The sequence below is a fragment of the Sphaerodactylus townsendi genome, linkage group LG01 (assembly GCF_021028975.2).
Source record: "Sphaerodactylus townsendi isolate TG3544 linkage group LG01, MPM_Stown_v2.3, whole genome shotgun sequence".
NCBI lineage: Eukaryota > Metazoa > Chordata > Lepidosauria > Squamata > Sphaerodactylidae > Sphaerodactylus > Sphaerodactylus townsendi.
In genome coordinates this window covers 83,625,765-83,640,325 of record NC_059425.1, presented here as the reverse complement: position 1 = coordinate 83,640,325, position 14,561 = coordinate 83,625,765, and the positions used below count along the sequence as shown (strand labels likewise).

At 46.2% G+C, this 14,561-nt stretch overlaps 1 protein-coding gene across 1 annotated transcript in view; it reads left to right on the top strand.

The window, feature by feature from the left end:
* RYR2 (ryanodine receptor 2) overlaps positions 1 to 14,561 on the top strand; it is a 464,284-nt gene that overhangs the window by 401,483 nt on the left and 48,240 nt on the right. Inside the window, exon 86 of the mRNA XM_048485659.1 lies at positions 12,020 to 12,100. Coding sequence (XP_048341616.1) covers positions 12,020 to 12,100 — 81 coding nt within the window. The remainder of the gene's footprint in view (positions 1 to 12,019; positions 12,101 to 14,561) is intronic.

Here is a 14,561-nt window from a genome sequence, read left to right as displayed (position 1 = left end):
ACGTGCTCACATTATGACATCAGCATGTCATCATGTCTCCCCCACCCAAGTTTCTGGTTGGTTATTGTTCTCTCAAGCTCTTGCAAGAACAGCACCATGCACACTGATTAGTTGTAAGGCATTTGCGTCATGCTCCATGGCGGGAAATTTGAACCAGGATTAGACCCCTGATCCTCCGCTCCAACTTGGATCGAAGATGTTTTTTTAAAAAAAGTAGTACTTTCAAGTAGGTTCGGCAAAGACATGGGATAAGGGGGAGAATGAGCGCCAGAACCAGGACGAATCCTTGTTCGTCGATCCGGCAGTGGGGAGTTCTTCCTGAATCCTTGATATTTTGTGTATCACACAATTAATTGACTGTGGGCAGTTGGCCTAAGAGTTAGTCACAAGCACACAAACACAGTTGGCAAGAGCTGTTGCTGCACTTGTTACTTTCTTAAAAGGTGTTCCACTCCAGGACGTGTGTAGGAATGTACCTTGGGTACAATTTTTCATTTTCCTCTGTGCTTTTTTTGCTTAAGTTTTATTAACATAAAATAGAACATTAAATCATAATCCATACAACAAAATATTTACAATCCATATTTTTCCATATTTCATATACTTTTTTATATTGAGAGAACAATAACCAACCAGAAACTTGGGTGGGGGAGACATGATGACATATACATGAAGTCGACCCACGTGGTCAGTGCAAGAACGAGACGAGACGCGGAGATAACATCTGGTGGAGATCGCCAGCAGCGGGAGCGCGGAGGTCCGTGTTCCTAGCGAGTCTCCCGCGTGCTGGTTCCTGGCACCTTTTATTGTGATTCTATCGGGGGCATGTAGAAGGGAGGAACGGAGGGAGTTCTGGGAGAGCGGGAGGTCGGGAGATCATCATGTGATGCATGATCTCACCTGGCTACGTGCGGAGAGGAGCGTAAGCGTCTGAGCCTAATCCTCACCTGGGGGCAAGACCATTGTCCCTGCGCCCGGTGACTGAGCCAGACAGTTCATGACCCGTGACTCATAGGGGGATGAGGAGTGGGGGGTGCGGTGCGACCAGAAGGCCGTAGGAGCGTAGGTGTTCCAGCGCTCGACCACGGTGCTGCTGGGTCAGCGGTGCATTACTACATCTCCTCCTTTTTTACATTTTAGAAGGGAGGCCGAAATGCTGAGGGGCGATTTAGGGGGACGCTTGTCTCCTCCGCTGTTTGGTCGAGTTGACCGAGCTGCTTGTGCAACATTAGAACTTGGTTGCGGGGCAGGGGAAAGTCGAGGGGCTTCTTACACACGTTACAGGCAATATTAGATACACATTGAACGAAACAAGACCCACCGATGAGGCATACAATCAAACCAATGCAGAGCTGTACGATAGCACTTAACCATCCTCCCGCAGCCAGCTCCAGAGGGCTGACCACCAATGGGGCAATACATCATACTTTTAGACTGGATACAACCTTTGCAATTCACGCGACTTTCATATGAATCAATTGGGAGTTATCAGAGAGATTAAAACAACAGATATTATGTACATTCTCACAACCTTGGTGATGTAATAACAACAAGTAATCAATAGCCCAGCACGACATTATCTAGGAGTCGCTTGACGAAGTTCCTGTTGCTCCGTGGAGGCTAGGGCATCCAGAGCGGTGGAAGGTAGAATTGATGGACTTCGCGAAGAAGGGCACAGGCCAGCCCGTCGCCAATAGTCTTAGCATTGTAAGAGGCGAAGTCCAGGGACTCCCACTCAGGGAAACCGCGAGGGAGGCGATTTCGACAAGTTGTGGGAAGAGGGCAAACCGCGATCAGCTCCGGCAGGAGGGATCCGAAAAGGCAGAGCGGAGCGCGGGCGGCGTATGGCAGTGCCCGGAGCTCCTGGGGCCGGGAGCCTGAGGTAGAGGAGCAATGGTGAGGCGGCTGAGGGCAGCAAGAGGGTCCCGGTAGAGAGCCGGGCGAGGGATGTAGTTGAAAGTTCTTTCCCGCAAGAGGTCCAGAACCAGCCCTCCTTAGGGAGCAGGATGTTCCTGGCAAGTACGGGGGGAATGTCCTCCATGTGCGTACAGTTCCAGCGGTTGGCCGAGCCGACTGTGTTTAATGGGCCTGGGTCGGCTCCTTGGTTGGCTTTCACGTACACTTGACGATGCGAGCGCTTAGGTGTTGGACTCGGGTGGATTAGCGACAGTCTTGGTGATAAGGGAGAGAGCTGCCGCCGGGAGGGATTGGACGACGGGTCCCCAGTCAGCTGCTCATGGAATACCCTTCGATGGACGTGAGGCATTGGCATTGAAGGGACTTAAACCAGGACCTCCAGTAAAGGAAGTCTCCAGGGGAGCTTTGCAAACGGGGATGCAGAGCAGGGAGCTTAGCAAACTCCGGACTCCTAGGTACTGGCCCAGGCAGAAAGATGATGACGCTGGCAGTGGCAGCAAACTGCTCCCAGATGTTGGTCTGGTGAAAGCTTCGCCAAGGGTAGGCCGATTCCTGCACATCGGCAGGGGAGGCGGCAGCAAGAACAGGCAAAGGATGGTGGCCGCCGAGTTGGGCGGTGATGACTGCAAAGAGAGCGGCACAGAGGTTCTCGGGTGTCTCGGGGTGGCACTTGCTGGCATGCAAGCAGCTCTGAGCTTGGCTGGCGGTTGCTTTGATGTTTCCCCAGGTCATCCGGGTCTTTGGACCGCGTCTAAGGCCAGCGCCGGCGTACGTCCGTCTTCCTCAGTTGAGGCCGCTTTGGCGGGATCCTTCAGAGAGATGTGTTCCATCTCTCTGGGGAGTAAGGGGTTGGTTTCCTCCTGGCGCCATTCCATGGGCTGGCCCTGGCCATGGCTGAGGTCGAATCCGCGAGGGAGCCTGTAGGAATAAGGACTGAAACACACCCCTTCCCCAGGTTGCTATAGGAGGGTCCCGGGTCCCGCCAGGCTCGGTTCTAGAGCCGGTGTGGCCCGGGGAGATCAAGATCGCAAGTTTTATCTCGGAAAGTTAAAGAGTTTAATGTGTGAGGAGCTATTTTGCAGACCTAGCGTGTAGTTGAAGGTTGCTTTTAATGGCCTCATTCTGCTGGGGCCGCTTCTATCCCTCTTTCTTAAAATGAATTTGACAGGGAGGGCAGGGGTATGGGAAGCGTAATCCCTGGGAATTCGTTGGGTATGCATGCTTAATCAGTAGTACGAAAGGGGCTTTTGGAGCTCTTTTTTGGGGGGATGGGTGCGTCAGGGGAACAAGGCTATTCCAGGCGGTTGAAGGCAGAGGGACTCCACATGCAGAGGGGGGGGGTTTTCCTTGTAAGGGAAATGTACTTCTGACCGTGACCTTTGGTGGTGGTACCAACGCGAGGGGGGCTGGATGGTGCTAAAATTTTTGCAGGGATGGCGAATTATCTTTGGGGAGATGCAGCCACAACGAAACCACTCCTTAAGGGGCGGTTTCGCCATTAGCCGCCTTAGAAGTGATGATGGTGCTATAATACTCACTTGACCACTGGAGGCGCTCAAACTGGTTTGTGAGTGAATTTGGATGCGGCAGCCTCCTTTTTTAAACTGGGGCCTGTCCTGGCAGTGCTGCGGTGATCAGGACGCCAGGCCCAGATTTAATCCAGGGAGGGCCAGTCAAGCCAATTGGCCCTCCCGCCTCTGCTGGTTGGAAAGATAGAGAGGAAAAGAAAAAGAGAGAAAAGGGGTAGTTTCCCTGCGGAAGTTCAAGGCAATTCGAGGTACCAATCAGGGATTAGTGATCCTGGGTGATGGATTTATCCATCCCAGACTAAGGTCATTTTGACCCTGGCTCATGAGAGGTCTCTTCCCCAGAGATTAACATGGATGTCCAAGACGATGGGGCGTGCACCGTGATTGCTGTCAAAGCCTCCAGTCCTGGAGCTGTGGGACCCGTGAGCGGGCGGATGTCTCCGGCTCCTCAGCTGGGTTTGTTTCCCCACCCCCCAGATGTGCGGGCAAAGCCTTTGGTCGAAGCCGAATACTGGTCAGAGCCACTCAGCCGTCCTGAGTGACAGTCAGCATCAGCCGTGTCTACCAGTGTCTGAGGCCCTTAAACATGCATCCCTCTGCCATAGTAGCAAGCTCTCCAAGGTACGGGCGGGAGCTTCCGGGATGGAGTGCGTTTCACCGCCGCTGGATGGTGGTGCTGGCTGGCGCTCCATGTTGGCTGCCGGGGCTTGTGCAGCCTTTATTATGGGTCGGCAGCGGGCAGCGATGATGGGCAGGAGGATCAGCTGTGCGCAGCTGGTTCCGTGGAGCAACTCCCATGCGGGATGTCTCGCCCAGATCTGGAGGTGGATGCGGGTCCCTGGTGCATGGGAGTCGATTACTCCGGGAATGATGAACACTCCCCTGCTCAGCTGGCGGAGGCCTTAGGCAGCACCAGCCCAATAGTCCCGGTAGGGATGGGGTCGCTCATACTGGGTTGGAGGCGACAAGGACCTCGTGGGGGAACTTGGAAGGAGATGTGGGCTGGGTGCACGTGAGCCGCAGATGCCAGCCGAAAGTGGGGGCGTTTTGGGCGTGGAGCCTGGGTGCGTCTGGGTCTGTTCTAATATTCTCTCTCCTTGGTCCTGGGCTGGGAGAGGCGCCCGGTAGCCGAAGTTTCTCCCGACGGGCAGTCGTCTTCTCAATGGAAGCCTTCTCTGGCATCGCGGGCACCGGGTCTTGGGCGGCCTTCTCCTCTTGGGGGAGGACCCTCCTCCATCCCGGAGTTAGTAGGCCCCCCACCGGGCTGCCTTTACATTCCCTCCGGAAGTGTCCCGGGTCTGCCGCAGTTAAAGCAATCATCCTGAGGGCTGTCTCCCTGGCGGATTGGAGAGTGCCGCTGGCGGAGGAAGGCTAGCTTGGTGGGCTGAAGATCCGATGTCCTGGCGAAGCTTCTCCTTTTCCAAGAAAGCACATGTCGGCCCAGTTCCAGGGTCTTTGCCCAGAGCCCCGTGGATGATGATTGCTCTGGCGCGGCACTCGCGGGGAGGCGCTTCTCCTTAGCGAGGGGCGCTATGAGGAGCTCGCTTTGGGCCTCTTCGCATGTATCTACCTGCCTCTCTTGAGCGCTTCCTGGAGCCTGTTCACAAACTCGCATAGGGCTCTTGGGGCTTTTGCCGTGATGGCTGGAGAAGCGCTCTGTGTGGGCTGGGCCAGAATTGGGGACCTTGACAATAAACGCCTTCAGGTGCGCACTTCCAGAGGCGACCGTAAGGTGATGTAGCCTCAGGCCCAGGACAATCTGATTGTTGGGGTTACTGGAAGGCATCGAAACCCAGTAAAGCTGTAGCGGGCGGTTGTAGGCGCCGGCCGGAGGCGGCTGCCCTGCTAAAGCATTGCTAGGCGTGAACTTCAAACTTTCCCAGATCACAAATTGTGCAGGGCTCAGGAGCATGCGTGAAGGTGGTCTTCCAGTGCGTCCGGAACCATTAAGTGATTCCTCGCGATTGCCCTCCTAGCATGCCTTTTACTCTCACGTAGGGGCTAGTGGACATTCCCTACGTCCCGCATCGCTTTGGCATAGGAGCTCTGAAGTGAGGATATTATAGCTTAAGGGCGGTACTCGACAACCCGCAGAACAATGCCATCCTCCCCCTCGTATCTGTGAAATGGACCAGAGGGCACAATGCGAGAATATGACATGGCATCGTCTCTCCGTCAGGGTTTCTTTCTTTTTGCAGATCGTGGGCTAATACGCTCTGCGAGAGTTTTTGGTAAACCCGCTACCATTACGTATGGCCTGACGGGAGGTGCGTGTGGCTTCGGAAAATGAAAGGCGGAGCAAGGGGAGGGGCGGCTGAGCCGCAGGAGAATTTGAAATGGGCGGAGGAGCAAGGGGGGCAGAAGGAGGGACAGGCCCAATTTAGCCGGATAGAGAAAATTCCGGGGTTGAAATTGAAGGTGAAAGATCGAAAGGAGGAAAAGGCTGGCCTACAGCAAGGGAGCCTATAGGTCTGCAGGCTGATGGCTGACATAACATTGTCTCCACGTCAGTAGCAGTGACATCGGCGCGCCATGCAGGCTCTGTGCTCAAGAGTGCTACTCGATGTTTTCCCCAGTCCTTAAAGATTCAATGTCCCCCTTCTGGGTACCATGGACATTGAGCTTCAATCTCCTCAACCAATTTGCGCAGCTCCCCTCTCTTTATGGAGACTCCTGCCGCATTTCGCTAACGCTTTTAGTTCGCTAACGTGGCTTGTCATAAGCCCTGCTTTTGCAAGCTCCCATACTCACCGGTGTTCCGGCGGACGAGAGACTGTCCTAGGACGCTGAGTCTCTGGATGCGCCGATCCAGAAGACAGGCGATACCGGAAACGGTGGTCCCCTGGATGCTCTCGATCCAGCGGACTTCGGGTACCGCTGGCCCTTTCCCAGGCGACGGTGAGCAGGGTGGAGGTTCGAGGATTCCCGGGTTTCGGCACCAGCTTGAAGTCGACCCACGTGGTCAGCGCAAGAACGAGACGAGACGCGGAGATAACATCTGGTGGAGATCGCCAGCAGCGGGAGCGCGGAGGTCCGTGTTCCTAGCGAGTCTCCCGCGTGCTGGTTCCTGGCACCTTTTATTGTGATTCTATCGGGGGCGTGTAGAAGGGAGGAACGGAGGGAGTTCCGGGAGAGCGGGAGGTCGGGAGGTCATCATGTGATGCATGATCTCACCTGGCTACGTGCGGAGAGGAGCGTAAGCGTCTGAGCCTAATCCTCACCTGGGGGCAAGACCATTGTCCCTGCGCCCGGTGACTGAGCCAGACAGTTCATGACCCGTGACTCATAGGGGGATGAGGAGTGGGGGTGCGGTGCGACCAGAAGGCCGTAGGAGCGTAGGTGTTCCAGCGCTCGACCACGGTGCTGCTGGGTCAGCGGTGCATTACTACATATACATATTTCATATACTTTTATTTCATATACTTTTTTAATCAGCTTCCATTTGTCCATACCAAAACAACTAAGTTTTTACCTTCAAACCGAAATATAACAATATCCCCAAATATTTAACTATTTTCCTGAATTTAGTAAATTTATAAGCCTAGAACCATATATTTCCCTCTGCACTCTTGACATAAGGATGTAACAGGATGCAGCACTGGTTCAAGATGTAATTTATACTGTTATCTCAGTTTTAAAGATCATTCCTTTCCTAAATATTAAATAGTGCAGAGGTCGTGAATAGAAAAACAGGTTGCTTACTTGTGATTGATATTTTTAAAAGGATCATACAACCCATGTTCTTTTCCCCCCACTAACTTCTCAGTTACTACACTTCAGACAGCAGTTTCAAGGACCTGAATGGAAAGACATTTGCCATCCCTTCAAATAGGATTACCAACCTCCATGTGGGGCCTGGAATTACAACAATCTGTAGATGACAGAAATCAGTTCCCCTGGAGAAAATGACTGCTTTGGGAGGTGTACTCAATAGCATTATACGCCACTGAAATCTCTTCTTTCCCAAACTCTGCCTTCCCCAAGTGCCATCTAGAAATCTTCAGGAAATTGGCAACCTGACCTTCAAAGCATACATAAAGAAGTAAAACTCCTGTTGGGTGGGAGAATTTAGAACTAATTTCATGGCTAGTGCCCTAGAAATTTCCAGAGCAGCTTCTGTGCAAATACAGAATCTATATGTGTGACTGCATATGACCTCTTGAAGAAAGTTTATTACAGGTATGTAATCTTTTAAAATGCTTTGTATCTTACTGATGCTGAGATTTTTCTTGGTATGATATCTTTATTGTGTCAAACATTATCATTTAGACACAGAAGAGAAAGTTGAAAGTGCTGTAAAATACAGAGTACCTTCAAACTGAGTTCAATAAATAACAGAAATTATCATATATATACAGTTATAGTTTCACTGACAGTCACAAACATAGACCATTCCTGCATTTTCTCTTTTTAAACCTGAAAACCTGGTGCTGGTAGTTGCAGGATTTACATGGATGAATAAACCACTGCTCTTGGAGGATTATAATGTAGAATCAGATGAAATCACCCTCCTTCCTTTTCTACCACTTGAGCATTGAATGGAAGAAGAGGCAATTTCACCTGATTTTCCTCCTCTTCACTTCAGCACTGCAGTCTGCTTATATTTGTCCATGATTTTGGTAACCTCCAGCATCATTTGCTTGCTGATGTGCGGAAGCTTGCCTCCCAATGACCACAGACTCAGCTTTCATTGGAATGAACTTAGGCCGCAGCCTGTTTATTAAAACCAACATAGGAAGCTGGGTGAGCATAAGGTGCACATCCTGGCCTCCGACAGCAAGCATGCTGAACCTGGCATTCGAGCAGCAAGCATGCTGAACCCATCACTGTCCCCAATCCCTATTGGGGAATTGGGACAGAAAGTTTCTAGGTGCCACCTACTCGTTCTGATGGCCTCAAAAGAGGCCAGGGCCAGCCAGGTGCTGCCTTATATAGTTGTGCCCAGGTTCCCCTGTCACGTGATGGGACCCCGTGATGTGACTCCCAGCCTGGTGCAACCACGCCCCTTTGCAGCTGGACTTCCTTAGCTCTCCCTTCCCTGACCTCTACAGCCTCGGGTAAGTCTGGGGCTGTGTTTTCTTGGGGTATGATGAAGGACTACCAGGGAAAGGAAGAGCTAGAAAGTTCCATATTCACCAGGGTGTTGTGCTGATGGTTGGTATTTAGGTGAGTTTGATGGGACTTGTTTCTTTGTTAGCATGTTTAGCGTTGTAAAAAAAAAGAAGGCAGACAGGGATTGCTGATTCAAAGACCTCTATTGCCATTCAGTTTCAGACTCATTCCTTTTGAAGAACTGCTCACCTCCAGAGCATAACTGATTACTTGTTGGCAAATGACCCCATATAAAAATGCTTTCGACATGCTTTCTTCTCTCTGAATGCTTGACAAGGATTTAGTGGATGTACAAAGTAGGAAACAACCTACATTTTTTTTAAAAAAGCTTCAGTGACTTTTAATTGTATAAAACAGTTCTGAAGTGATCTAGTAAATTGTGGTGGATTGATAATAAAATAAAGATGTTCTCAGTAACCTCTTTTTATGGGGTGTATTGTAAATGTAGAACATTTGTATGTTTCTGTAATTCATTGCTTTTTAATTTGATCTGCAATGATTTAGTAACCAACAACAAAAAGCTTGCACCCTCTTCAGAAAAACATGAGCAGTATATTTGGGATATTTTGTGATTCTTTCATGGTTAGGGGGTTGTTAGTGAGGTAAACCAAGTGCATGATCGCATAGGAAAACTGATGAAGAAGCACAACCTACAAACAATCTACAGACCCACTATGAAAATTCAACAGATGCTACATTCAGCAAAGGATAAGAGGGATCCTTTAGCTACTGCAGGAGTCTATCGCATACCATGCAGCTGTGGACAAGTCTACATAGGAACCACCAAACGCAGCGCACAGACACGTATCAAAGAACACGAAAGGCACTGCAGATTATTTCAGCCAGAAAAATCAGCAATAGCAGAACACATGATAAACCAACCTGGACATAGAATATTATTTGAAAAAACAGAAATTCTGGACCACTCTGAAAGCCACTACGTCAGACTACACAGAGAAGCAATTGAAATCCATAAGCACATGGACAATTTTAACAGGAAGGAAGAAACTATGAAAATGAACAGAACTTGGCTGCCAGTGTTGAAAAATACTAGGGTCAAGACAGTGTCAAACCAGCTCCACACAAACACAGGATGACCATAGACAAAAGAAACAAAGGCCAGGATACTTCTATTCAGATGCTCCCACCAGTGACCTTGCTATCTCCAGTGTTACGCCCATGCTATAGTCTTCATTGTTACTCATACTTCTATTCAGATGCCCTCAACTATTGACCTGGTTGCCTTCTTTGTTACTCACAGACAAGGTTTCTCCACCCACCCTGGACACTCCAACAGATATATATACTCCACTTGCTTTCCCAACATCATATCCTCTGAAGATGCCAGCCACAGATGCAGGCGAAACGTCAGGAGAGAATGCTGCTAGAACACGGCCATACAGCCTGGAAACCACACAGCACCCAAGTGCATGTGTGTTTGGTGTGATTGCAGAATGCTACCTTGATCTTTACCTTTTAGATTGCCTTCTAGATGGAAGTTCAATCTATGATAGCTCTGATGGTCAGTTCAAGAAAAGTTTACACTTTTTGGTTCACATGTTTTTTTAAATTTAATTTTTTAGCACAGAGAAATCTTTTGTTATTGTTTTAATGTTGCAACATGTGGGTTCACTTTTTCCAGTAACTTGATTTTTTTCACCCTTAATGATGTGGTCTTCATTTGGAAAATCTGGAAGTATATTCCCTCTTTGATCCTTGGGATCTCCTTCTTGAAGTCCTGTAAAAGTTGATTGAAGATCATCAGAATGAAACGCTTGGATCCAAGAAGGAACAAATCCTAATCTATATAGGTCTGAACAAACCTGTTCGCTCCCAATATTTACTACAAGAACTATGTCATAAATAAACATATGTAGAGTTAATCAGAGTTAAGATATTGGAATGAAAAGTAATAAACTCACTTTACTGAATTTTTACTTTTGTTTTTTAATGACAGTTCCAAAACAACTGAACCTTTTAAACTTATAAGTTGAATGTCGATGCCACTGTTAGCCATCTGTAAATATCTAAAATTATTAATAGCAAGGAGATGAAACCAAGAATAAGAAGAAATCATTAATGAATGAACACTTAAACACTTTCAAGAGAATACATCAATCACTTTCCCTTCTGCCAGACATCACTTATTCTTTCCTCAGGCTGTCCATGATGCAAATATTAAATCATTTGTATGTGTAACAATTCCCTTTTAATACAGCATGGGCAGTGGCAATATTTTAGCCAAAAAGTAATGTTTAAGGTTGATCTGTGCTTTTAAATCTTTGGATTATCTTCATGCTGAACTGTTTCTTCCAGTGAATATAAGCATCCACAAACATGAAAATGTTTTAAAGACTTCTAGCTTAGATGACAAGTTTTGTTTATTTAAGTAACACTGAGTATTTTCTATTCTGACTCTCCCATTCCATCTTCTCTCTTTTTTATGATCCTGATTTTTAAATACATTCTGTGTGAAATCTGAATAATGATAATGTATAATCCTTACTTAAAATGCCCCTATTCTATGTTTCTTCTTCATAGTCTGATAATGTTAAAAAATTGTGACCTTTTAAAAATATAAGTTTGGGTTCTTTTTTTGGTCTCTTGACAAATATTTCGGCGAGCTAACAAGGGGCTGTGGCACAATGGTAGAGCATCTGCCTGGCATGCAGAAGGTCCCAGATTCAACCTCTGGCATCTCTGGTTGAAAGAACCAGGTAGTAGGTGATGTGAAAAACCTCTTCCTGAGACCAGTCTGAGTAGACAATACTGACCTTAGGGTTTGATTCAGTATAAGGCATCTTCATGTGTTTATACGATACCGGAACAAGCCTAATGCAGTTTGACTTTAATAGTCCTTGCTTGTTTATATTTTTGGATGATAAGATCAAAAGCTTCAGAAATTGATAGTAAGGATGGTCTTTTAAGTTTTCTCCCTATTGTTAATATGGAGTTATTTACAAAGCAAGGTCTGCAGTATCTAATCCAACAAGATATTTTCTGCCTTTAACAGGTACAACTAAATTTATCATGCTCAAATGAATTTATCATTCTCACATACTCACAGAATCTTACCAACAGTTCCTTTCATATTCTGGATTCTTTGTGCATCAGGGAACAGGAAGAATTCTGAAAGAGCCTTGTTTGAGACAGTACTTGTTAGCCTTATCCCTGTATCTTATTTTGTTCACTAATATAAAGTTCAAATAGTAGTGCATTCTAAAATGTTGCCAAGTCTATGCTGCCACATTTTGAAGAAAAGTGTATTTCTAAATGCTATGTTTTTCTTATGAAAAGACACTGGTCTGCAAGTGAATATTCTATATTTTGATTCTGAAATAATGCTATAGGATACTGTTATATCTCTACATTCCTGTTTGTAGCCTAAATCAGCTGTTTATGTCAGAGAACAAAATTATGTGACAAAATTTTGTAATCATATAGCTTCTGCTTTTCCACAGGAGAAAAGGTGATGCAAGATGATGAATTTACTTGTGACCTCTTCCGTTTCCTTCAATTACTCTGTGAAGGACACAACTCAGGTTTGTTAATAGAGGGGCAGTAATCCAGTTATGAAGTAGCCACCTTTTAAAAGAAGGTTAATAGGTTTAAGTGTAAAAGGTTAATAGGTTTTACTTATTTCTAATGATTCTACAAAGAGAAAAAATTTGTACATTAAAAATGCTAATTAGTGATAGGCAGAAAAAATTGTATTTTTTAAAATCCAAATATATTGGAGCTGAAAAATATTGGCATTCAGAGTTTTCCATTTCCAAATAGTTATATTGTGTTTGAATTAATTTTTTGAGTGGGAGGGGGAATCAATATTTTTCAGATTCATTATTCCCTATGGGAAATCTCTGAGGGGAGGGAACTGGGAGAGTTTTTCAAGGTATTAACATCAAAATTACTGAGGAGCTGTGCATGCCTATCCTTTAAATAACCATCAAATTTCAAGTCAATTGAACCAAGGAATCCAATTCTTGGGGTCCCTGAACAAGGTACCCCAACTGTCCTGCATTGTTTCATAAGGAAGGGGAGAAAATGGAAAAATGTAAAACCCAAGAATCTCCTCCCACATGAAAGCTATTACATGCTGTTACTATACTCTGTTCCACTGAAAGATTAAAGTGCGGTCATTTGTGGTGCAGCAGAAGAGAAAATAGTATGCTTCCACATTAGAAAATAGTCCCAAATGAATATAAGAATTAACATTCATTTTTGAGCTCGGTCTCCATCAAAACCATTATTCTATGCATTATTAAACATGGTACTTTGATACTAGAGCATTTATAATGTATCAAATGACTATCAGCAATACTTGCCTTTTGCAGAGTATTTTGCAGAGTAGACAGAGTATTCCAACAGACTGGGGCCAGGGCTGAAAAAGTCATTGCTCTGGTTGAGGCTCGTCAAACTTCCTTTGGGCCTGGGATGAAACAATCTTTGAACGAAACAATATTTTGGAAACATACCAGGAGATATGGTCCTGTAGGTATGTGGGTCCCAGACTATTTAGGGTTTTGTATGTGAATACAAGAACCTTGAATCTGATCCAGTCTTCCACTTGGAGCCAGTGCAGCTGGTAGAGCACTGGTTGGATATGTATCTGCGACAGGGTCCCCATAAGGACCCTTGCTGCTACATTCTGGACCAGATGGAGCTTCCAGACCAAACCCAAGGGTAGCTCTGAATAGAGCAAATTATAGTCTAATCTGGAGGTAATGTTGTGTGGATCACTGTGGTAAGATCAGGTTAGGAAAGGCAGGGTGCCAGCTGCTTTGGCTGGCACAGATGGAAAAACACTATATGAGCTGGGCCTCCAAAGCTAAGGAGGTGTCCAGGAGCGCACCTAAACTCTTGATGGTTGGTACAGCACATTTCAATCAGCACATTTCAGTATTCTGAAAAATCCTGGATGTATTGGGAGACCCAATTATATTTGAACAAACACCAATAAAGTATTTTTAGATATATGTTCAACTCAGGTATACCAGAATGCATTTCCCTAACTTATTTTTTCAACTTTGAAAAACTTTTTTCCAACTTTGAAAAAATAATTGCCTTTTCCAGGGGATGAATTAATAAGTAAAATAAATTAAATAATTAAATAATAGTCCAATTCAGAGCTTTTGGGCGGATAGGGACTGCATTGCTCAGGCACCGCTTCACCACCCTCAAAGGACTTTCCCATGGCGCAGGAAGCCCCCAAAGATTTTAAAACAAGAACCTTTAAAATCCCCCATAGGGCAAAGCAGAGGTATGCTATAATAATCACGGTGTATCTCTGAGGGCCCCTTCACCAGCACGCAGGGGTTAGAAGGGCAGTTGAAGTTCAATACAGTTGGCTACACCCCCAGGAATGCCCTCATCATGCCGACGTGGCTCAGGGCAGCATAGGAGTGCCAACGTGGAGTTGGGTGCCAGGACCGGGCTTCCCAGGACCCCACAGTGGCTGGGCTCTGGTGGATTTGCCTGCCTGGATAAGAGCCCCGGGCACGGCAAATCCACTGGCATCATCTCCAGAGGGGGATTCGCCCTCCCTCTGGGCATAATTGACTGTGCATAATTCTTTGATGATTGTTTTATTACCTCAATTGAAAGGAACTTTGAATTTCTTTTCTTTCTAACTTCCAAAGCAGATGGTATCATTGGTATTAACTCCCTTCTGACATAAATGAAGGTAGAACAAAAACATGGATTTAATAATTTCTCAAGAATGGCTTGTTCCCACTTACTGCAATTCAGTGGTCCAAATGCATTAAAATAGTATATTCAAGAATGAGAAACTACTTTTGTAATGTTTGCAGTACATTTGCACACTTATCTAAATCCTTTAACATGTGGCCTTAGAAATGTGTATCTGCTTAGGCTGATACTTGTAATCTTTGATATTCTAAAAAAAAGAATATTATTTAGAAGTTTGATAAAAGATACACAGATATCAACATAACATGTACATTCACTGCAATGCTTCAATAGACAGGTAATTTCCAAGGAATT